This window comes from Hippocampus bargibanti, linkage group LG20 (genome assembly GCF_051943395.1).
Source record: "Hippocampus bargibanti isolate YZ-2025 linkage group LG20, ASM5194339v1, whole genome shotgun sequence".
In the NCBI taxonomy this organism is placed as follows: Eukaryota; Metazoa; Chordata; class Actinopteri; order Syngnathiformes; family Syngnathidae; genus Hippocampus; species Hippocampus bargibanti.
In genome coordinates, this window is record NC_142753.1 from 5,598,765 (window position 1) to 5,622,176 (window position 23,412).

General features: G+C 45.8%; 2 protein-coding genes across 2 annotated transcripts; both read left to right on the forward strand.

The window, feature by feature from the left end:
* The first annotated feature begins 4,552 nt into the window (after positions 1–4,552).
* Positions 4,553–7,386, forward strand: irx1b (iroquois homeobox 1b). Its single transcript, XM_089023297.1, has 5 exons — positions 4,553–4,992; positions 5,283–5,525; positions 5,744–6,512; positions 6,579–6,639; positions 7,113–7,386. The coding sequence occupies exons 1-5, from the start codon at positions 4,756–4,758 to the stop codon at positions 7,159–7,161; spliced, it is 1,359 nt and encodes a 452-aa protein (XP_088879423.1). The 5' UTR covers positions 4,553–4,755; the 3' UTR covers positions 7,162–7,386.
* Positions 7,387–18,055: 10,669 nt separating this feature from the next.
* On the forward strand, positions 18,056–22,143 carry irx4b (iroquois homeobox 4b). The gene is made up of 6 exons (XM_089023209.1): positions 18,056–18,951; positions 19,068–19,253; positions 19,404–19,516; positions 19,939–20,095; positions 20,210–20,363; positions 20,449–22,143. The coding sequence occupies exons 1-6, from the start codon at positions 18,907–18,909 to the stop codon at positions 20,952–20,954; spliced, it is 1,161 nt and encodes a 386-aa protein (XP_088879335.1). The 5' UTR covers positions 18,056–18,906; the 3' UTR covers positions 20,955–22,143.
* The last annotated feature ends 1,269 nt before the right edge of the window (positions 22,144–23,412 follow it).

The window sequence follows — 23,412 nt, forward strand, 5'->3', positions numbered from 1 at the left end:
AATCTCCATTTTAGAGAATTGGAGGGCTCATTCACTCAATGACTCATATTCCAGTTTGCTGTTCCTAATTGCGCCTCGAGATGGCAGCTCTTAGCACACGCAGGTAACAGCGCTACTGCGCAATGTATTCATTCTACCTGCGGGCAAGACGCTATTGATAATGTATGACGGAGGCTGCGGGCCGAATGAAAATGGACCACGGGCCGAATTTGCTCCCCGGGCCGTACTTTGGACAGTTCTCATCTAAAGCATCACAAAGCTCATATGACACATTTCAGCAAAACACCAAGTTCATGTATCCAAACCCACACTCAAGTCAGCTGGATGAAACAAAAGCCACGCCCCCTCGCAGCTACTTCTGGCACTTAGTGGCTGATTAAGCCGTGGCGGGCCATGGGGAGCCAATTGATCTGAACTTTGACCCCTCCCCCTCGTGACAGGGGAGGCTGGAGGTCAAACCTGTAAGGGATACCCTCTTTATCTATCCCGTAGAACAGGAGCTCAAAGCGAGCTGAGGCACCCGGCATCCAATCGGGCCGTTCCCCCGGGGGGTCCCCCCCCCCTGCCGCATTCATATGGTCAATACGAGACTCGGCGCTCGGTGGGCCGTGATGCTTTGACCTGAGCTAAGTATCCTTGATTTTCCCAAGGGAAGTGTCGCCCCATTTTCCTGCCAGGTGAAATAAACAGAGCAAAACGAGCAGGGGAATGAAAATCTCACAGGCCACGCCTTTTAGGTAGGTTCCGTCTTGCATGGTGAACCGAGCCGCTTCTCAAGCTCATCCTTGGCCCAGTTGGAGACTTGGGAGGGATTTGCCCGTATAACGCCGCCAATCTTTGAGGTGAGTCATTGAAGTCACTGCCGCATGAAGCTAACTGCTCCGCCTTATAAGGTCTACAAACACACACACACCTCGCCTCCCACACCCCCTCTTTTATGTCAAGCTATTGTTTTTAACGGCATTATAACGGTATCATTCCGCTCCCGCTGAGGACAACAAAGACAAGAAACGCTAAATCCGAGAACACAGCCCAGTCGCATGTGTGAGTGAGCCTGCTTTGCGTGTGTGTGTGTGTGTGTGTGTGTGTGTGTGTGTGTGTGTGTGTGTGTGTGTGTGTGTGTGTGTGTGTGTGTGTGTGTGTGTGTGTGTGTGTGTGTGTGTGTGCATGTGTGTGTGTGTGTGTGTGTGTGTGTGTGTGTGTGTGTGTGTGTGTGTGTGTGTGTGTGTGTGTGTGTGTGTGTGTGTTCTTTAAAGCGATGCTAATGGGGACTAAGAAGCATTCAAGTGACCCCTACTGTAACAAAAGAGTTAATAATCCGTTTAGAAAACAATCAGATTGCTATCCATGAGAAAAGCCCCCACCCCTCCACCCTCCCTAAGTCTTTTTGTAGAGAAGGGAATCCACCTTTTTTTCAGTCAGCAATCTTGTTGAACATGGCTTGTTTTCATCGCGCGCTCAATGGGGAACGATGCAACGGAATTTAACGCCGGCTTTTTAGACGGAATAGCGATCCAAAGATTCAAAGTGACCCCTGCCGGAGGTCAGGGGTCACTTTTCCTGGCCCACTCACTGTAAATGAGTCCCATTGGGGTCATAAAGGAGCTATTAACAAACAAACGCCGGCACACCCGTTAATTGCTAATGATGGCGTTTCAGTATTTCACTGTCAATATCTTATGAAGCAAATCAGGTCAACGGTCCCCCACAAAGACCAAAAGACAAACCAATTAGAGCTGAATCCTCAAATCTGTCACTATTGTTTCATCATTATTTCCACCGAGCATTGATTAATTTCCAACCAAAACAAGACTCACTGACATTTTATTTTTTATTTACCTGACTGAAAACGACCCGGGAAGAAACGAGCAGTGCGAGTGGATTGCAGGACTTCATTTGAACGCTTCCGAATCTAAGTTATTCCTTTGTCTGTGCCCGGCTAATAGCGACGAGGTAGGGGGGTGGAGGTTGAATGGCTTTCAAATGGAGTCAAGCTGCCTCCAGAGATCCCTCAATCCACCGTTGCCATAAAGAGGAGGTCTGAGGCCAGTCTAAATATTTGGTAGTCTTAGCAGGTTCATGTTAAAAAGACGCACAAATGCACCGCACACACACACACACACACACACACACACACACACACGGAGCCAACGCGCACACACTGTGAATGCACAAACGGGCCCGGGCTGTGAAGTTGAATGGCATAGCTCAAAGCTTTCGTCCCCCTTACCCCTCCTTTTTCTCTCTCTAAACCGCCAAAACCATTCTACCCCCCCTTTTTTTCTCCAGCTCAGAGGAATTCATTAACTGCCTCTCCACAGAGACACTATGGAAATCGGGCGGCTACAAAGGCAGAGAGAGAGAGCGAGAGAGAGAGAGAGAGAGAGAGAGAGAGAGAGAGAGAGAGAGAGAGAGAGAGAGAGAGAGAGAGAGAGAGAGAGAGAGGGTTGGAGGCTAGGCAGTGTGTTGAATGGGGTTATATTATCCTATTAGATGGTGGATATGTCTCGTTTCCCTCCCTGTCGTGAAAAAAAACAACATCAATTTTGAGTGAGAATAAAGGCCGAGAGAGAGAGAGAGAGAGAGAGAGAGAGAGAGAGAGAGAGAGAGAGAGAGAGAGAGAGAGAGAGAGAGAGAGAGAGAGAGAGAGAGAGAGAGAGAGAGAGAGAGAGAGAGAGAGAGAGAGAGAGAGAGGAAGGAAATGGCAAGAGTGTTTAACGTTGCTCTTTTATCGGTCTGAAATGGAGAGTCCCTTGGCTCCATTTACCTTGGCAATGAGGAAAGGGCCACTCTCCTTATGAATGCCATTTAAAATGCCATGGAGATGGAGCCATCCTCCCTTTCTATTTCTCTTTCGCCCTCTCTCTCTCTTTCATACACACAAACACGCACACACACATCACAGATATGCGATTCGGAAAAACAGCTTTGAGCTGCACAAGTGCCCTATGGCGCTTTCGGAGAAAGGAAACAGGCACACGAGTGGAGCGTCACTTAGCCCGAGTGGGCTTTAAGCACAGTAATGAAATCATTAGACCTCCCACCTTCTCTCCTCCCCTCCCCTCTCATCTCGCTCGCTCACTTTCTCAACTCATCAGGGGGTTGGGGGGTCGGGATGATGATGAATCTGTATTTACGGGGATGGAGTAATTACACGGCTAACCTCTGAGGGAAGCTGGAAGGGCCACAGGCCAGTGAGCAGGGCGCCAGGGTGCGCTACCTCATTAGCGCCGCCCGAGTGCTCGGAGTGCGTGCACGGCCGTGTGGGTTCGCATAAGAATGGCGGCCATTTTGATGTTCAAACCTGTTCATGGGAAAGCAACATGCTCGGTGGCTGCCTTTATCCTCCCGTCCCATATGTTCATGTTAAAATATCCTTCGCCCGTCGCTCGGTTTATGCCAGCTGACTTTGGACCAAGAGGTGGAGTTGGCCCAACGAATCACAGGGTTCAAATACACAAACAACAGCACATTGTTCTCCGTCAACATCTGCCACCTTGCACCCAATCTCCATCAATCCCATCCGTTCCTGGTATCCACCCTCTGAAAATATGCTCCAGTGACTTCTGTCGATAATCACCGACATTCCTCCTTGGACCTGGCCAACCATATCAATGGCCTGCTGGTCCATCTGCTTGCCAGACACGGAGACAAAGTGTCCAAATACGGGATCAGGTGTCGCTCGCGTGCCAAATGTGGGGGTGCGTGGAGTGGGGGTGCGTGGAGTACACGCAAAAGTTGCCACTTTATCATCATTGCTCATTTTAACTCATTCAAGACCATTGATGAATTTATTCGGGAATTGAAAATATGACGTTGAGCGACATTCTCGAATTAGTTTCTTTTTTTCTTGCTTGGATGCCAATAACGCGCTGGCCAGACTTCTGGCAATGTCTTTTTCTATTCCACAAGGTGGCAGAATTTCATTTTTTTCCATGTTAGTGCTTTCTTGTTGTTAAAGCCATATAGAAATCAATGTATGTATTATATTGTATTTTGGACAGCCGCCCCCATTTCAAGCTCATATAACTTCCGACCCATATAATTTAGGAATTAACTCTTTTTTTTCAAATGAAAGAGTCTAAAGTTTCTTACACTGCGTTGAATGTTTATGTCATCCTAAAACTCAATATTCTGGAGGTCCTGGAATTTGAGTGACAATGACAAAAACCCTGGCACTGGAGTGGACACATTTTTTCATTTCAGGGAGTGAATGAGTTAATTGGCCTGTTTAACTGATACACATTCGCCATCTCTGATATCTAGTCCGACATGATAAACAGCAACATTGTGATAATGATAGGTGGCGTAATTCTCACGCCACTCAAAGAGGCAACACAGGGCCCTCCTCTCAATGACCATATTGTAGACTGTCAACAAAAATAGACTAGGAAAGCACACACACAGACACACGCACACACACACAGAGGGACCCAAGCAGGAGCACACACACTCACTCGCACACCCACCACAAAGCCACCCACGACCCGGGCTAACCAATGCACTAATCGCCTGCCCTGGGCATAGGAGGAGCTTGGAGCTTAAGTAGGCTGCCAATCAGTCAGTCAGCTCCACATCCAGAAAGCTCCGGCGGTCAAACGCGCGCATCACTCCCTCACCCGGCGTGCCAAAGTGGGACTTGGACTCGGGGGTGGGTGTTAGAACCGCGCAAAGTGGAAGCGCGACTCTGGTGATTTATTTTATTTTTATTTTGAGCGTCTCCTATTATCTATTTCGGGAGTGATTTTCTTGGACATGGCTTTCCCTCAACTGGGGTACCCCCCGTTCCTGAACACCGCTCACGAGGTGTACTCGAGCGAACGGTCGGTCTCAAGCCGGGAAGGAAGCGCCGAGAGCGGCGTCAGCTCCTCCGCCGCGGCCGCTGCGGTGGGCTCCATGCTGGGGATGTACGGGAGCCCGTGGGCGGCCCCCAACTACAGTGCCTTTCTGCCGTACAGCGGAGCACCAGATCTCGCCCTCATCTCTCAAATGGTAAAACTCGTTACATAACTGAGCGACGTGGTTAATGAGCCTGAATTTACGGTCATTACTTTCCGACATCGGGAGACTGTGCAAAATTAATCTCAGACGAACGCAATTTAGATGCAGAAAAGTGTAAAAAAAATAATGATTGCAACAATGTCATTTCAATTAAAGTGTCATATCTGTTTAGACACCTTCACAAACAATTGTTTTTGTTTTTATTGCAATTAAACTAAAATATCCACGCACAATATTCCCCCCTCTCCTAGAATTTACCACCCCCTGTCCTGCAATTTCAGGGCTCTCAATACGAGTTAAAGGACAGCCCCGGTTCCCACCCGGGCTCCCTACCTGTGCACGCCGCTCAAGGTTTCTACCCATACGGACAGTATCCTTACGGCGACCCGTCGAGAGCCAAGACCGCCACACGAGAGACCACCAGCACCCTGAAGGCCTGGCTTCAGGAGCATCAGAAAAACCCTTACCCCACCAAAGGGGAGAAGATCATGCTGGCGATCATTACAAGGATGACACTCACACAGGTATATTTTAAAATGGAAAATGTGTAAAAATAAAAAATAACTTCGTAAATGTGGAAAAATCAACACAGGCAATCGTTTTCAGACGCCCCTAAAGGTGCTCATTATTTTGATTTTTATTATCAAAAGCAGGCTAAATCCCCCGAGCGTTCGGATAAATTACTTGCATCGATTGCAAAACGACCCCCGTCGGCCTAACAAAAGTTGTTTCGCTCTTCCAGGTGTCCACCTGGTTCGCAAACGCACGCCGGCGTCTCAAGAAGGAGAATAAGGTGACGTGGGGCCGCAGCGCCGAGGACCGCGACGGACGAATCTTCAGCAGCGACAACGAGGACGAGCGAGGCAAGAACTGCAGCGACGACGACGACGAAGACGAGGAAATCGACTTGGAAACGGTCGATATCGAAAGAGCGGAGGAGCCGCGCGACATAGCGGAGCTCGGCTGCGGGAAGGCGGAAAAGGAGTCGGACGTGGCCGCCAGAGAGGCCTCCGCGGAGCCTCGGAGCTCGGGGAGCCCCAGGACGCTTTCCGCGGACGCGACTATTTCGCTCAATAAAGCCCAGCCTCCGGTCAAAATGGGGGATAACGCCCCCAGCAGACAGGAGTGCCAGAGACCCCCGCAGAGCAAACCCAAAATCTGGTCCCTGGCCGAGACCGCCACGGCACCGGACAGCTCGCACAAACTCTGCCCCGCCTCACACTCGCACCGGGCGGCTCTGGCGTCCTCCGGACACCCGGCGCTGCTTCAGGGCCATGGGATATACACATGCCAGATCGGTAAACTCCACAACTGGGCCAACGCGGCTTTTCTCAACGCCAACTCGCTTTTGAACATGCGGTCGCTATTCGGAGGGGCTCAGGGTGGGCATCTGCCTCTCCGCGGCCCAGCGCAGCCCGCCCGCCGCGACGCTCGGCCCGGGCTCGGCACTTCCGGGACGGAAGACGACAGCGACGGCGAATCGTCCGGAAGTTTTAGTCCGAAACGAGACGGTACGAAGCCGGGGACCAATTCTGATAGTTTTGGCGTCGAATTTACAACACGATATTGTTTTCCAGATGAAGACAGTGACCATAGGCCGGACTCGCTCAAGTCTCCATTCCGGCTCATCGCGGACAGGTAAGCAAGCGCCCCACGCAAAGTGCCCCGACGAGGACGCTCTCAAGCGGGTAAACACCGTCACACCTGGCCGGCCACTGAGGCTGAGCTCCGAGCACATAAATCATGTGATGGACAGGCCACGTTAATGCCTCCTCAAGCAGCGGGCTGCTGAGCCCCGCGGGGCCTCTCGAGTTATCTCCGAGGCGGGTCATTTAAATAATCTGCAGCCCCCCTTACCCCCCACGAGTGAATGCAGTCAATGCATGTCAAAGAAAACGCTGATAGCAGGAATGTAGTGGAAGGGAAAAGACTTTGAACCCCATTGTAGTAATATTGTTTTCTTTTTCATTTACAGCTAAAGGAGTTGAGACCTGATGTTAAATTGAACATATTATTCACGTGCAAATATTTTAGAATATGATTTGGTTTCATTAAATGAGGCATTATTTGCAATGATTTTTAATTCTTATTTTTCTTTTCCCCCCTAACAGATCTCACCATGGCACGGCAACACAGAGAGCTCTCACATCAACATTATGAAAGTATTAATAAACTTAAAAAAAAAAACATTTATTTAACTGAGAACAATTTAACAAAGACTATTTTTATCAGGGCAACCTGTTAGAGTGTTACCATTTAGGCTATACTTGTAAAAGATGTTTTCTTGTCACCGATTCACATGTACCTTTCATTTATGTATGTTCTTTTCATCTCTGACTATTGTTTTTTGGGAAATTTGTAAATACAATATATGGATTTGTCTTTAAAAAATATATATTTTTTCGAAATGAAATAAATGTCATTATAGTCATTTATTATTGGTAAAAAATGAATTGGACTAATTTGAAGTGGGGAGTAAATGTCTTAGTGTATGTATCAAACGGTGACATAATATAATAATGCTGTTTCCAAGTTTCATCGTGGTTTTAAAAATAGACCACTTTTTACTTATCATTTATATTCAAAAAAGCCAAATTCGATCCGTTGCAATATCTGTTTGACGTGCGCAGCATTCTCCCGGTTATTAGTCACAGTTTAGTTGTTAGCGTCACATGCTGTTTGCCAACAAAGCCATCTGGTGGTGACCCCGTTCTTGCAAGAAGGGTCCCGAAAACCTGCCCTTTCTCCAAAATTCACAGGCCGAAGCCACTCAGAAGTCTCAGCAAACGCTATGGAAATTGAAATAGAAGATTTCCAGGACCTTGCGGACCGGCGCCTGTGCTTTCAGTTTGGGCCCACCTTTTTTCTAAGCTTTAATGTTGGATTACGCCCCCTCGGTGGCACCGCTGCTATACTTCTGAAATATGGATCAGAAAGCAGGAAAGGCCAGTGGCCAGGGGGGTGGGAGAAGGGGGTGGTGGTGGAGCAGGCCTGGTGGGTTCTGTGTCACTCCAACTCATCTTTGACGTTCAAGGGCCTGGAATAGCGGGGGTGGAGAGAAAGATAGAGAGAAGGTAGGGGGTCTTAGAGCTGTCTAGCATGAAAGCAACGGCTCCAACTTGGATGCATGCGTGGCTTATGATTGAGGGACCCTACCCAGGCCCAGGGAGGGGGTCTGTGGGTGGGGTGGGGGGCGTAAAGCCGCTTTTTACATGACTTCAAATTTGTAGCATGGCTGATGGGTGTCACAGAGTGGAAAACTACTCCAAAGCAGGAATCATGCTAATTTTCGACAGGTGTAACATGTACGGGATACACAAGTGGCGGAAATGAGTTAGCGCCAAACATATCGGTAAGAAGCTGGCTCATCCGGGTGGGATTCCTCCACATCAAGAGGAACCGGATGAGTTTGTGCGAGCATCTGATTAGTTGGCCACCTTGTAGCGCACAGATGTCAAAGTTAAGGCCCGGGGGCCAAATCTGGTCCACCACATCATTTTAGTCGGCCTGTAAAAGCAAACTCAACTTGTGAAATTCCATGATGCCTGCTAAAGTTTGTAGCAACATTTCAAATTGTCCCATGCTAACCACAATAACAGTCATTATTTTTTACTTCAAATTCAAAAACTAGTTATTCGTTAATTTGTTATGCGCTCTAGATGTAATGTTTGGATGGGATTGAACACTAAATTGGTTTCCTCAAATTTCTAACGGCCACAGAGCGGAAACCATAGCTACAATGTGGCCCGCGGCAAAAATGAGTTTTTTGAGCAAGAGCATCATTGGCCTTGAGGGTTTGGAATTTACGATTTATCCAATTTTAACAACGTCAGCAGTCATGGATCAAACATTACAATCAAAAACAAAGAATTGAATCGGCATTTCATCTCAGACGCTTAGAATGCGTGCGTCGCCACGTCCATGATGACTGCTTTGGTCTACCTTTGGAACTGCTTCTTTTTATCTATGGAAAAATATATCAAAAAGATACACGTGGAAACTTGTGCCAACGCTTTAGTTTGGGCTCTGTTGCTGTCTTTAACGTGCATCAACTATAAATCATGAATGTGTTTGTGACGAGTGCCAGGTACTAATATTGTGGCTTTATGGGAGATGAAATAGATATGAAGATATTCTTGTGAAGAGCCAAAATATCATCCATAAATCAAACGTGCACCGCCTTAAGTTGCCTTTAAAATCCAAATCGTAATCATGGGACACTTATGTGTAGAAAGGATAAGAGTAAACTACAAAGGTATCAACATTTTTTAATGTATGGTCTTCAAAAACGATTCTATTTTTCCCCTACACACCAAGTACCACAAAATCGCTCCCCAGCTCGCACCATCATCACCAAAACATGTTTTATTGCGAACAGCGCTTATTGTGATTACTGCGGAGTTTGAATATAAACACCACACTGAAATATAGTATGTTGAACTATGAATCAACAAACATCTATTGCAGGTAAAAGTTCAATAAAAACTACGTTTGAATATATTTAAAAAAACAAAGAGGTGTCGATTACATGCAACCATATTGTACTGCGGCAAGTAAAATACAACTGAGTTGTATTTTTAAAAAGTTTAAAAGAGACTGCATTGTCAGAAATTTTATTCTGTTTTGTAAAACATTTTTAAATGTCCGACACTATAATATAACATATACAGCAAAATTCACGCTTTATTTTTTAAATATATAGCTCACCACTTATTTGACAGAATTTTAAGTTTTTTTTAAATACTAAGAATGACAAAATATTGTCTTGAAATATTTTCCAGATAAAATTTTGTCATTTTTTTCTACATTTTAAATTGGCTCCAATTGCCATATTGACTTCCGCAGTCGGGTGTCGTGAGATGTTTCATGGACCACATTTCCGATAATTATGACAAACCCGCAGACTAAAAAAATAATTAAAAATATATATATATTTTAAAATTTCATTTGAGTTTAAATTTGAATTACATTTTTGGATCTCTGTGAATGAGGAGAACAAGACTGTAATAGCGTCCAAAGAGGTCAACATTTATATCAGTCTCGTCGATCCGATCCAAAAGCGACTGGATCACAAGCAAGAATGAATAGCACACCTTAGCTGTGCTGTAGAGAGCCACGGAAAGATGGCGCGGCGGCGGCGACGAGAGTTGCCATTGATGTGAGAACAACATGGAAGGGAGCCAGACACTTGAGGCCATTTTCACTTTCTCTGCCAAATCTGACAGACTGCTATCGGCACAGCTGAGGAGAATATTAGCTCCTCTCTCTCTCTTTCCCTCTCTCACATACGCACGTCCATATCCCCCACTTCATACCCGCCAGATCGAGCGACTCTCCTTCCAAGAACCCAAACAATGTTATTCTTTCAAAACTTGGATATCAGTGAGCGTTTGCACGATGGCACTGAAAATGACATCAAATAAGGCTTTCATCGCTTACGCCGCATGTCCAAAAACAAGTTGCGCTATGAAAGAAGGCACAATTAAAAAAAAAAAAAAAGTGAGCAGATCCAATATTTGATACGCATTTCTTGGCCGGAGCTGCGAGAAACTTCCTGAAGTTCACAGTACGTGGTAGTTGTTTGTCATCAAACCGGCGCGGAAACTTTTTAGAAGTGGTGCATGCTGGGAAAGAACAGGTGGAGAAAAAAAAAAAAAAAAACAGACACCGCCGCGCATTGGGATTGCAAGCGTTCTCTGCGGAGTTTTCGGGGTTGTTTGCGAGCCCCTCAAACTCTCAGTGTGAATAAAGTCTTCATTGGCGCTTTAGTATTGCTATATAGGCTCTTTGGTGAATTCTAATCCCTATTAAAGAGGCAGATTATCCAGGGGATTTGCCTTTGATTCTCCCGTCCCACTGCTCTTTTCTATCCTCTCCCTCGTTTCCTTTCTCTCCGCGCCGATGGGATGGTCACGGACTGAACAATGATAGCTTGCATGCGTCGTCGGCCCCCGCTCGCCCACCCCGGGCCGCATGTACGAGGGTCCCCCATCGTCGCCTGAATAGATTTGTTAAAAGGACCAAGGCGGATGAGAGAGGTCCGGGCCCCGCGGACGAGCCCTCGTGTGATGCGGTGAGCTCCCCGGTATGCCCAGCCCTGCCCCGCGCCACCTTCCCTCTCGTCTCCGGCGAGGAGATAATCAGGCTTATGTAAAGACGACGCGCTCTTTTGACAGTCATCGGGCTCATCTGTGATCCAATCGAACCCAAATCCGCCATTGTTCGCCCCTCAAAGTGTCTGAAATCTGCTTGCGTCCAAAAGAGGGACTGCCTTCTTTATCCTGCCAATCACTCCTGACATTCCTGCCACAGTTGCCATGGCCTGAGGTCGGAGGTCGTGAAAACACAGAGCATGAGCTGACTCTGGGAGAATGGCGTGGGGCTAAAAGGAGGGACTCTCGCCGCAATGGACTCATTGGTCATCCAACCCAGGGGGTAAATGTGGACAAGTTAGGGCTCTATAGCCCCACTGAGAGGGCCAGCCCTACAGAAAGGAACGGGCAGGGGTGGAGAAAGAAGGCTAGGGGGGGTGGGGGGAGAGAAAACGGGGGATGGGAGGGACCCGTGTGTTTGATTGCCCAATAGGTTTCACAGAAGTTGACCTTCAGGGTCCAGGAGAAGAAAAGCCTATCGGAATGTCAAAAGATTCTGTCGAAGAGATAATAAACACAGCAGTTAATATAGCAAGGCATCTTATTCACATTTGCGAGACCAACTGCCCTGCGCTGCCCAACCCCAAAAATGCGTTAAGCGGAGCTGCAATTTCAAACTGAAATGCACAATGAATCCCGACATGGGGGGGCGAAGGGTTAAATTTGTTGAAATGTGCTCAAAAGAATAATTTCTGTCGGCAGTGTATTCATAGTGTAGACATAAATCAGCAAATGTTGAATGACAAAATGTTGAATGACAAAAGTCAGCAACTATCATCGGGAATTTGCACCATTCACTGTTCCTCCGCAGGGATTAGTGGTTTGAAGCGTTTAGCACAAAGGCAAATGATCACAACTCATGGGTAATTCAACAAATTGCTCAATGTGACAACTTTCCAGGCTAATGCTTCTTAGCCTCTGCTTTTTATTGTTAGCATGCAGCTGCGAGTACCTCGCACACAAATGTCTAATATACTGGGAGAAATACACACGGGAAATACTATGAAAGGGAGGGAGCGATCAATCGTTTTTGTGGATGTCTATCCATTCAAGGCCATAATCTGAGGCATGGAGCACATTGGGAGAAAGGTGAGAGGGGCAATGGGAGGGGGTGTTTTAGTTTTTGACCATCGGCTCCTTTCAGCCAATCGGTAACAGTGTATGAAGTGATACAGATTTGCGCAGTACTTCTGTATGTGTGTGTGTGTGTGTGGGGGGTTTGCGAGGGATTACAGTTTTTTTTTTTGTTTTTTTTCCCTTGCCAGTTTACTTGATAGTGATGAAGTAGGGGGTTGACCCTGTGACTTTTTATCTGTAATGTTCTAGGGAATAAATAAATAAATAAATAGATACATAAATAAATAAAAACACAATAAATAAACACAAAATAAAACACAATACATAAATATACAATAATAAATATAATAAATAAATACATAAATAAATAAATAAAAAATTAAAGACTAACTATTTTTTTGAATAGACGTGTTATTCGGAGTGTAACACAAAATGTCAACAGTCTTCACGACCCATAACCAAAGGGCACATAAATCCAAGCCGTAATTACACTTGAAAGGCACACACCGCCAATCTGTTACAGACGTGCACACAGACACACATCAGCGTGCGCGCATGTGTGTGTGTGTGTGGATAGACAGGGGTTAATATACTCCATTAAGCTCTATTAGCCTAAGTGACTGGAGCAGATGAATGAGGACTCAGATGACTCTGGATGCATGTGAGCGTTTTCACGCACATGCCAAGGAGTAAGGGACAACCTGCCAACTGTTTATCTGTGAGCCACACACACTCTCACATAAAGAGAGGGAGGGGCCTAGGAAGCAAAGATCTGGTTTCCCACTGTCACAGATGCTTAACCGCCTCTCCATTACTAATGTGATTGGAGTGGACACAGAAAACTAGCGGTCTTTTTCCCACCGGGCCAATCCGAGGTAATGATTGCCCAGCTCCTCTCGTGGGGGAGTGCCAACTCTGCAGGAAGAGACACTTAATCGACTGCGATCGCGTTCAAACCCCGTCCGCCGCCGGGGTTTGAAAGGCATTTGCCGTGGACGAATACTTTGCAACGTGAGTCTCACGGGAGATGTGACAGGAAGCGGAGTAAAAAGGGAAAGGTGACAAAGAGGCCATTCCTGCAGAAGGCAGACACGTTGCCATTGCAGAGGTGATTTTTTTTTGGGTCCCCTTTCATAACCCAACGCTGCTGGTGACCTCAAGCCCGGTCGTGTGACACAAAATCGCGTGGAGCTGCCATTTTTGTGGTCACAAGCGTGACCTTTTCAGCCCCACCCGGTGACAAGTTGCAAGTTGAGACCCCTGCTGTCTGGGAGAAATTGACTCACACATTGTTGTTGTATTAATCTCAAACTACCACAAGGTGGCACTTGAGCGCCAAGTACAAATGCTTATCGAAAGGAGAAAAGCATCGGGGGACTGGGGTAGATAAATATACACACTCACAATCGCACTACAGGATGATTTAAAGTGTCCCCTCAACATGCCATCTATGTTTTTGGATCATGGTAGGGAAACCAAATACCTGCAGTAAACCCACGCAGGTACGAGGAGACCCTGCAAACCCCACACAGGAAGTCCAGAACCCGGGATTGGACTCTGGACTGTGAGAACCACTCAACCACCGTGCTGCTACATGAGACCCATCAAAGGGGGAATGTAGAAACAGATAACATGTTGAAATTGCCACTGAACATCCAAAGAAAAAAGGCAATAGATCATCAACGGATCATCCGAAGGTTCGTACGGCGGATTTAAGCGTGCGTTAATGGCTGTATTGGTCCCCCGTCGACTGAGGCTTCAAGGGCTGAATAATGCATGCGCGCTGCAGAAGTAATGAAACGGAAGTGATTGGCCGGGGGGGGGGGGGGGGGGGCTGAGGGGGGCAACGACTGTCCTCCCAGGGCTCAACGCAAACTGTACGCACTCTTAAGAGCTGCCTGTAGCCTAAACCTCCCTCTCCGCCTCTGTCTGTCTCACTTCTCGTCGTCCTCACACACATACAAGCACAAACACACACACACACACACATACACCGACATAGTGCACAGCGGCTAAGAGGGTTAGCTTGTCTCTGTTCCCAGATGCTACATCATTGATGAGGGAAGACGGGGGCATTTATAGTATCCCGCTCAAGAGTTCAGCGACGCGCACCGCTTCCACGCGGATCTTCCCCGGGGACGGGAACGGGGACGGTGGAAGTAATATCGACAGTCGCAGTGTGTTGGCGGCCTCGTTTCCGCGGACGACATCAAAAGTCGGCTTTGCTACCTGCTCGCTAGTTGCTTCTATCTTCAGATCTTAAAGGATGTAAGACATCCATTAAAATCGGACAAGTACAGTAAAGTTTCGTGATATTGGTTATATCGATAGTACTGCTTATTACGATACTATTTTCATTTCCCGGCAAATTTCTAGTCGTTTATGATATTATTAGTTCTGGTTAGTACGATACCCGGTTATTACGATAATCGGGTTACTACAATGTCCTTTTCATTCCCCGCCAGCCAATTTGGTCTGCTTATATTTATATAAAAGCAGCTAGAGCTGAATCGATATTTGTTTAAGGATTTCAATACAGTACCACCATTAGCGAAATCTGTATCTGTAACACCGTTGGTCACGTGACCAGTTTTCGTGTAGCAGAGCTAGCATCTTTCATTACTGCTGCAACAGCATCTAAAACATACTGTAGTCTTCTTATATACAGTTGTTCAACATCATTTTCAACCATGGGAAACGTAAGAATTGTGATATAGGAACGAAGTACAAGGCAATCGTGGCTGTGGAGGAGAATCCAACAAGAATTGCAGAACAGTTCGACGTGCCGCATAATACTTTATCAACGTAAGTAATGTAAACGTTGCAGTTTTTGTTTTCCATACATGTATTTAATTGTGTTGTATTCAGATATCTTTTTATCGCTTGCAATAATCACTGTTTTTAATACATATGTACATGCTGGCGTTCGTGGTTTCTCTCATGTGTGTATAGAACGTGAGGATTTTGCATTGGTTGAATTTTAGAAAGGAAATAGTCATTAAAAGTGTAAAGACGTTTTTATTTAATGCATACGTTTATTTTTCACTTCACTACAGTAAAAAAAAACATGCTAGATACGCAATCCATTCCAAGGAGAAAACTACATGTCATATCAAAGATTCCCCATTAATTGCCCACTTTTAATGCAGTTCGGCGCAGGATCGGATATATCGATAGTCCTGTTATATCGATATTTTTTTCGACTTCCGAGAATATCGATATAACGAGACTTTACTGAAGTTACATTTTGGTTAAGCTTTACAGAATGGTTAGCATTTTTTGGGGGCAGGAGAGGTCTGAAGGACAATCTGCAGCGGTATGTCAATGAAAGGATGTCGGACTAGAACCTACACGAGTTAGTCGTGCAATCCGTTAGTGGTCCAAATCCACATCCAACTGTTAGCATCATTTCCTTTCTGCAGAAAACCTAAATATGTGGTCACATGACCAAAACAAATGCCTTGTTACTGCGGTTTAACATTTTGTGGACTTTTACACAGTATTTCATGGTACTTTCAACTCTCTACGCTCACATGATGTAAAGTAAAAATCAAGTCACGCGCGCTCATATCTGGATGGATTGTGATGTTGGTTTGTTCGCTAAAAGTTTTAATGTCTTGGAAGCACAGAGTCACATTTGTTGGGCCAGTGTGGGTGTTAGTGTTAGCCACACTCTGATGATGCCGCTCCACAAATTAGAGAGCTTGACAGTGAAACAACAGTTGAACAATGAAAAAACCATTACACTTTTTGTTTTGGATCAGAATCCTACGTTAAATCAAGTGATTGTACACATACATGTTTTTTTTACAGGGTTTCAAACTTGGCTTAATTAACTCATTCACTGTCATTCTCGAATTTATTCGGGAATTGTAAATATGACGGAGATCGCCATTCCTGAATTTGTTCGGGTTTTGTTTTTTTCATGCTCAGATAGTACATAGAATGCAGAAGGCTGAAATAGAATGTTACGTTCTATGCATGTACAACTCTCAATCATGTCACTAATAGTAAAAATAAAACATGTTTTATTTTTTAAGATTTTTCAGTGGATTGGGCAAAACACGCAGGTAGGCCATTTTCGGCCTGCGGGACAGGTTTTGAGGACCCCAAGTGGGCATTGTTGGATATCCGTTTCTGCCCTACAATGCCAAAAGTAACGGCATTTGCAAGTGGGAGGGAGAAGAAAGCAGACCCAAACTGTTTTTGGTCTTCATCGACACAACAGGAGTTTCATAACAATAGTCGCTATTGGACCTGGTCTCCAGATTTGCAGCAGAACCGCTTTTTTTGGTTAGCTGTAGCAAGAAACAAGGTAAAAAAGGATTTTGCTGGAATTTGGAGCTGGCTTGCACGCAACCCAAATCTCTTCCTACCTATGATGTGAAAATCTGCCACATCTACTGGTTCAACTGCGATTAAAGGTGAAATGATGCCAGAATCTCAGGTAGAAACGATTCAAACGTGGTAGTCTGCGATTCGATGCAACTTTGCGATTGGAACTGTTGGGGCCTCTCCTGGCCCCTCACCGCCCCTCCGCCCCCTCACATTAACATGCTTCTATCATTAAGCCCATTGTCCCACCTCCTGCATAATAACTGGTGCGGGATGCGCGCCGGGATAAAAGAAGAATGCGGTTTCTAGCCCCCCCCCCCCGTCCTCCTCTCATACGGCGTATTCTTGAATGAAAGATTGATGCGAGGGGGGAGCGCGATCGGAAAGATAGAATCACGGTCTAACGAACGCAGGGGCTGAAGAAATATATATTTATACTTAGTGGTGAAATTCCATCAATGTATAATGACACCATATATGAATATACAAGTAGCCAATTGAATATTCAAAAAAAAAAAAATAGAAACAAAAAGTCCGCTTGGAATGGACCTTTTTGGAATTTTTCCCCAACCGGTGTTTGTTGTCACGAGCTAAACACATTGCCATTGTCTCGGAGTGGCATCCGAAAAGATGGACGACGACAGCGCACGGCGATCACTTCATTTCCGAGCATCCGTGTTCGCTTTATGAGCACCTTTCACGGGACAAATGGAATGTCAATCAAAAGGGAAGGTACAACAGATGCAGCCCCCCCCCCCAACGCCTCCCTTTCCCTGAAGACGCTCTGTTGTTCGTGCATTACTCTATTTATATAGAGAATATTTTGACCTTTAACCCCATTCAAACACACCCTGCTACATTGTGTCACCATTTTTAGTACGTCCTTTATTACAACATTCCAGACTTTTCAAGTTTCCCGGAGATGTTAACACAATTAACTCATTCACTGCCATTGAAAATATGATGTAGAGCGGCATTCCCGAATTTGTTTGGGTTTTGTTTTTTTTCATGCTTGGGTGCCGATAAAGTGCTGGCCATGGCCTCTGGCAATATTTTTTTCTTTTCCACAAGGGGGCATCATTTCCCCTTTTTTCCACGTGAGCACTTTGTTACAGCTTCAGCTGTTGTTAAAACGCTATTTAAATCAATGTATGTATTGTATTTTGTACAACTGCCCACATTTAAAGCTCATATAACTACAGACCCATATAATTTAGGAATTAACTCTTTTTCTGATGAAAGAAGAGAGTAATTTTTCTTGCGCTGCATTGAATGTTTATGTCGTCCTAAAGCTCAATATTCTGGAATTCAAGTGACAATGACAAAAACCCTGCCACTGGAGTGGACACATGTTTGCACGTATGACAGTGAATGAGTTAAATAAATTGTGTCTAGGGGGAATGTATTTTACCTTGGGGCGGTGCGTTTAATCCATATGTGAAATTGTGACATTGAGAATATTACACCGTTGAGTAAAAGGCGGCCGAGCGTGAAGTGGATCTAAAAGTGCTCAAAACGTTTAAGGCGTTATTATTAAAAACATGACAAGTCATTCACTTGGTAAATGTGCTTACTCAAGGGAACGCTGCCTGTTTATTCTTTGATTAATTTGCTTCCAATGGGGTGGGGGTGGGCACTACAATTTCCAAATCTCCCCCGGGCGTCCCTCCCCAGTTGTGAATGTGTTGATGACAGCGAGACAAGTTATCTCAACTACAGGGGCAAAGCGATTATGCAAATACCAGGTTGTAGTCATCAATCATATTGTGTCAATGTAGTGTCAAGGCATTGCCCCCCCCCCACTCAAATCAATGCGCGTGTTGATTTTAGAAATGGGAATTAATGACATTCTAATGACGCCCTTATTTTGGTGTAAGAGGTTGAAGTGAAGAGCATTATGGCTGCGTGCGCGTCTTCCCGCGACGCGCTCGGGGGGGGGGTCGATCCGGGGGTGACGTCACAGAGGCGCGCCTTAAATTGCCGGAGCGCTTCGGGGGCGGGGGGTTCTTGTTTGGATCTCCCCCTGGTGCGCTCGCAGGGAGGCACTCGAGGCTGTGACAGTTCAGAGAGCGCCGAGCATCTGCGGTGGAATCGGAGGAAATTACTTTTTTGTCCAACGCCACCCCCCCAAACATCCCAATGCTAATTATCGTCATTCTGAAGATGGAAGCTAGTGAGCAATTTTGGATTAAGCAAAAGATGGAGCTCAAATGTGATATTTTATGACTATTTTTTTCAGCATGTTTCTTTAGGTTGAAACATCAAGAGTAGATTTCTTAGCCCAGCTCCCACGTTTTATTTTTTATTTTTTTACATTTTTTTTTCTGATCCGAATTCACTCATGGCTTACTCTCAACTGGGATACTCCTACTCCACCCCTCCTCAGGTATGCCATTTTAATTTTGATTATGACAGAAACAAACTAGAGATGTTTTTGCCAGAGGATAAACTTCATGATGATTATTAATTATTATATTATAATTTTTGAACTTATTTTCAAAGTTTCTGATGACCCCAACCCCCCTAGCCGGCTGTCTGGAGCCCGGGTCGCCTCCGTCCCACCCGGCGTTGCGCTCCGCGGGTCACCAGCTCACCTCTAGCCACAGCATTGGCGTTTGCGCCCCTTACGCCAAGCGCCAAGCTTACTATAACACCTGCGCTGGCGACGCCGCATCTCTCTACCCGAGAGTGAGTAATTTTTGAAAATAGAAATGCGAAGAAGGACGGGGAACTGTGGGAATCGGAAAAGTGGCCAGAGAAATGTGCTGGTCAAAAAAGAATATCTTTCAAAGTTTGATTCTACATTTGATGCTGAATATAAATGGGCTGCAATTGCAGGGACCGTTACAGGCTAAAGGGGTGGCTGCGTCGGTGCACATGGGGACCCCTCAGATGGCTTCCTGCTATCCTTATGAGTACACATTTGGCCATTATTCGTACGAAAGATATGGGTAAGGATGTTTTTATTTAAAATGTATTTTAATTTTAATTGTTTCGTGATGTTTCGTGAAGTCAAAAAAGCTGTAATGAGCCATAATATGGCCCCAGCTAGCACTGCACTTTTATATGATAATTATACCTGAGGAGGACCAGGTTCGGGGGGTATTATTGATTTTTTTTCCTGTTACATTGCGAAAAAAAGCATGGCAATAATACAAAAAGTCAACGATATGATTCGGTGAATGTCCGTGAAACGGTTGAAAATGGAGATGATCATCACGCACACACACACACACACGCACACGCACACGCACACACACACACACACACACACACACACACACACACACACACACACACAGGAATCTCTCATATGCCCCCTCCGCCAAAAGTATTTGCCACCCACTAACAAATTGATTCTTCAATTGTTCAGTTACTCCTCCTCAGAAGGAGCTTCACGCCGCAAAAACGCAACCCGGGAAACCACCGGCACCTTGAAGGCCTGGCTGCAGGAGCACCAGAAGAACCCGTACCCAACCAAAGGGGAGAAGATCATGCTGGCCATCATCACCAGGATGACCCTCACACAGGTGAGCAAAAGTGACCGGTTCATGACAACTTCCTTTCTATCTTTCCAGACACATCCAGCAGTACTATTGCAGTTTTTGTTCGGACCCCGAAACGACATTTTCGACCTTATTCAGGTGTCGACGTGGTTTGCCAACGCTCGCAGGAGGCTGAAGAAGGAGAACAAGGTGACGTGGTCACCGCGAGCTTGTAAAAGCTCAGACGATAGAGGACACGATGAAGACAGTGACGAAGCAGAGAAATCACAGAAAGGAGACAGAGACCACGCGGGTGAGAGCTCCTCAATGGATTCTGTTTCGATTTTGAAAAATAATTAAAATAATAATCGGCTTTTGGATACGATTGCGTATCCCAGATCAACAGTCCGCAGACCTCCAGAGCGATCTGGAAGACTTTGACCTCCTGGAATCTGACGCATCCGACTGTGAACCGAAGCAAGCGTTTCTGCCAGAGGACAACCAAGTCGATTCAAATATTCTGACCGGCCACCTGCCGTACAACCCGGAGCCGCTACGAAGCTCGGACAGATTGTCTCCGGACCCGAACGGCTTCTTTTCCATGTCGCATGGCCACGGGACAGACAACAAAGCCAAAATCTGGTCCATCGCTAACACGGCGGCGTCTCTGGACGCTAGCTTGGAGCCAGAATATCCACCCTGCATGCTATCGACCGGCTTACCCTCTCCGGGTTTTCCATCCAACAAGCGGGAATCACCGGTGGACACGCTCAGGGAGTGGGTGGACGGCGTTTTCCACGCCGCACCGTGGGGCGGTTCGAACGACGGAGGCGCGAGCGGCGGAGGACGAGGGCAGCCGTTCGCGAGATCAAGCGGCTCTTTGTCGTCGCCAACCCGACGTTGACATTTTCAAAGGCTGCAGGATTCGTTAGGTCACGTTTTGACTTTGGCGGCGTGACCGATTCGGGTCTTCACAAGAATCCACGTTGTTGTCGTCGTGTATCACCGCAAAGATTTGCCCCGGGGAAGGGCGGACGAGTCACCACGGACCTTTTGCCATGTGACAGTACTAATTTGTTGATCTTGTTCATGACTTAAAAGTTTGACGCACATCCCTATCACAATAACGACGTTGATTAAAAACACTGCAACTAAATATTTTCCACTTGAGTCACTCCAAAACACGAAAAAGCCCTTCGCGGACGCTGTAACAAACAACATGCATCAACCGAAGACATAACATCTTCCCTCTCTCATGTACACCAAAATCACGCCGCGTTGTACCAAGAGTAAAAATACAAGAATAAAAAAAAACTCAATATTGTCCCGTGCCCAAGTTTCCCGGTATCAGTTTCTCGAAATACTCTAAAACTGACATTTCCATAGTGCGGCCTGGGGGCCAAATGTGGCCCGTGGTCAATTTCTATCCGGCCCGCAGGCTCAGTAATAAAATCAAAAAACGTCCGGCCCTCATGTAGAATGAACACATCAGTGAGTAGCGCTGTTATCGTCTGTGATAAGTACTGCCGTCTAGAGGCTCAATTGAGTACAGCAAATTAGTATAGGAGTCATTGACCGAATTTTCGAATTCCAAAATTTTCGAAAATGGCGATTTTCTATTATTTTTTAATTTTTGAAAATGTATTTAAATTAATTTCTGTTTTATGTAAAGAATACCTGCCAAGGTTGCCCCCCTGCATTTTGAACATACCAAATCTGCCCCCCCTTTGCAAAAAAATGGACAACCCTACACTAAAACAATGCAGTCGGTCTGTTTGCGTGGTTCAAAGGAGCGATATGGGGGCTGCCGAGGGGGGAAGCGGATTGTATTCAGCCGTGACTAATGGAAACACACAGAGGAGGTTGCTGCTAAATTGTTAAATCGATGCCACTTCCAGCCGAGCTCCAGATATAGCTGCAATCAGCCATGCGTCCCCTTTCATTAGGCATCTTTTGACTTTGGCATCCTGGGAATTCCGCGCCGGGCGCCCACCACTAACAACAAAAGGCCTCACGGAACTTAAGTGGTTCTAAGCGAGTGCCAAGCGGCGCCCCTTCGGTGAGTTGACGCGACAAAACAATTCGACATGATGGAAATAATGCGACGTAGATGGTGGTGGCGGCGATATCAGGGTATTGCGATGTTGTTGCATGGATAGAAAAAACTTCCAAGTTTAGCATTCAAAGCTATTAACTCATTCACAGCCAGACGTGCAAAACTGTGTCTATTCCAGTGCCAGGGTTTTTGTCACTGTCACTGGAATTCCAGAACCCACCGAATATTGAGTTTTAGGACTACATCAAAATTCAATGCAGCTTAAGAAACCTTAGACTTTCTTATTTCATCAGGAAAAAAAGAGTTAATTCCTAGATTATATGGGTCTGGAGTTATATGAGCTTGAAATGAGGGCAGCTGTCCAAGATGCAATGCAATACATATTGGTTGATATAGCGCTTTAACAAAAGCTGAAGCTGGAACAAAGCGCGAACTTGGAAAAAGGGAAATGCTGCCCCCTTGTGGCAAAGTAAAAAAAACATTGCCAGAAGTCATGGCCAGCGCTTTTTCAGCACTCAAGCATGAAAAAAACTAAAACCGAACAAATTCGGGAATGGCGCTTCACGTTATATTTTCAATTCCCGAATTTTGTGAAGGCTGAGTTGAAGTTTTTGTTTGTTTTTTGTTATTTTTTTTGAATTTTTTAAACACAGCACAAATGACACCCCCACCCTCCCTCCCTATTGTTCTCCAGTTTTCGATTTAGGAGCGGTGATAAAGTATTCATCGGAACAGAGGAGGGATTCTTCTTCTTTGTATGGAATTAACCATTGACATTAAATAATTCAAGGACGAAGTCATCCGAGAATTTCCTTCTCTTTCTGCTTCATAAATAAATAAGGCTGAAGATGATAAATAATGACATTCCCCGACTTCTTATTTTTGTAAAGTTCTCTTCCTTCGGCTGGTCGACAGAAAGCATCGTTAAGGGCGTCGCAAATGCTTATCAGCATTCCCCCTCGATCATGATGAATTTAAAAGAAGACTTGAAAAGTCGAAAGCGATCACATGGCAGCCAGATAAGAGGCTGACCCTCTCCTGAGTGGGGTTAAGAGCTCTGAGTGCACCCTCGCCATCACTCTCTTCCCCAGCGGGAGGCGCTACTTTCCTCCCAAGTGTTTTTTTCGACGGTTACTTTTGCGCCCCGAAAAGCGATCGGACGACTTCAAACAGACAGTGGCATTTTCACTCATCTCTGATCAAAATAGAGACATTCCGGATAGTTTAAGCTCCATCACGGTGACGTATATTCTGCACTATCAGGTGCCCCTAATATCGCTCTTTTTTCCCAAAAACTGACCATTAT

Bases quoted from the DNA above. Each gene is read 5' to 3' on its own strand.
- irx1b (XM_089023297.1), top strand. From the start codon at position 4,756: ATGGCTTTCCCTCAACTGGGGTACCCCCCGTTCCTGAACACCGCTCAC. The intron at 6,513-6,578 runs GTACGAAGCCGG...ATTGTTTTCCAG, and splicing joins TTTTAGTCCGAAACGAGACG to ATGAAGACAGTGACCATAGG. The intron at 6,640-7,112 runs GTAAGCAAGCGC...CCCCCCTAACAG, and splicing joins TTCCGGCTCATCGCGGACAG to ATCTCACCATGGCACGGCAA.
- irx4b (XM_089023209.1), top strand. From the start codon at position 18,907: ATGGCTTACTCTCAACTGGGATACTCCTACTCCACCCCTCCTCAG. The intron at 19,254-19,403 runs GTGAGTAATTTT...CTGCAATTGCAG, and splicing joins CCGCATCTCTCTACCCGAGA to GGACCGTTACAGGCTAAAGG. The intron at 19,517-19,938 runs GTAAGGATGTTT...TCAATTGTTCAG, and splicing joins TATTCGTACGAAAGATATGG to TTACTCCTCCTCAGAAGGAG.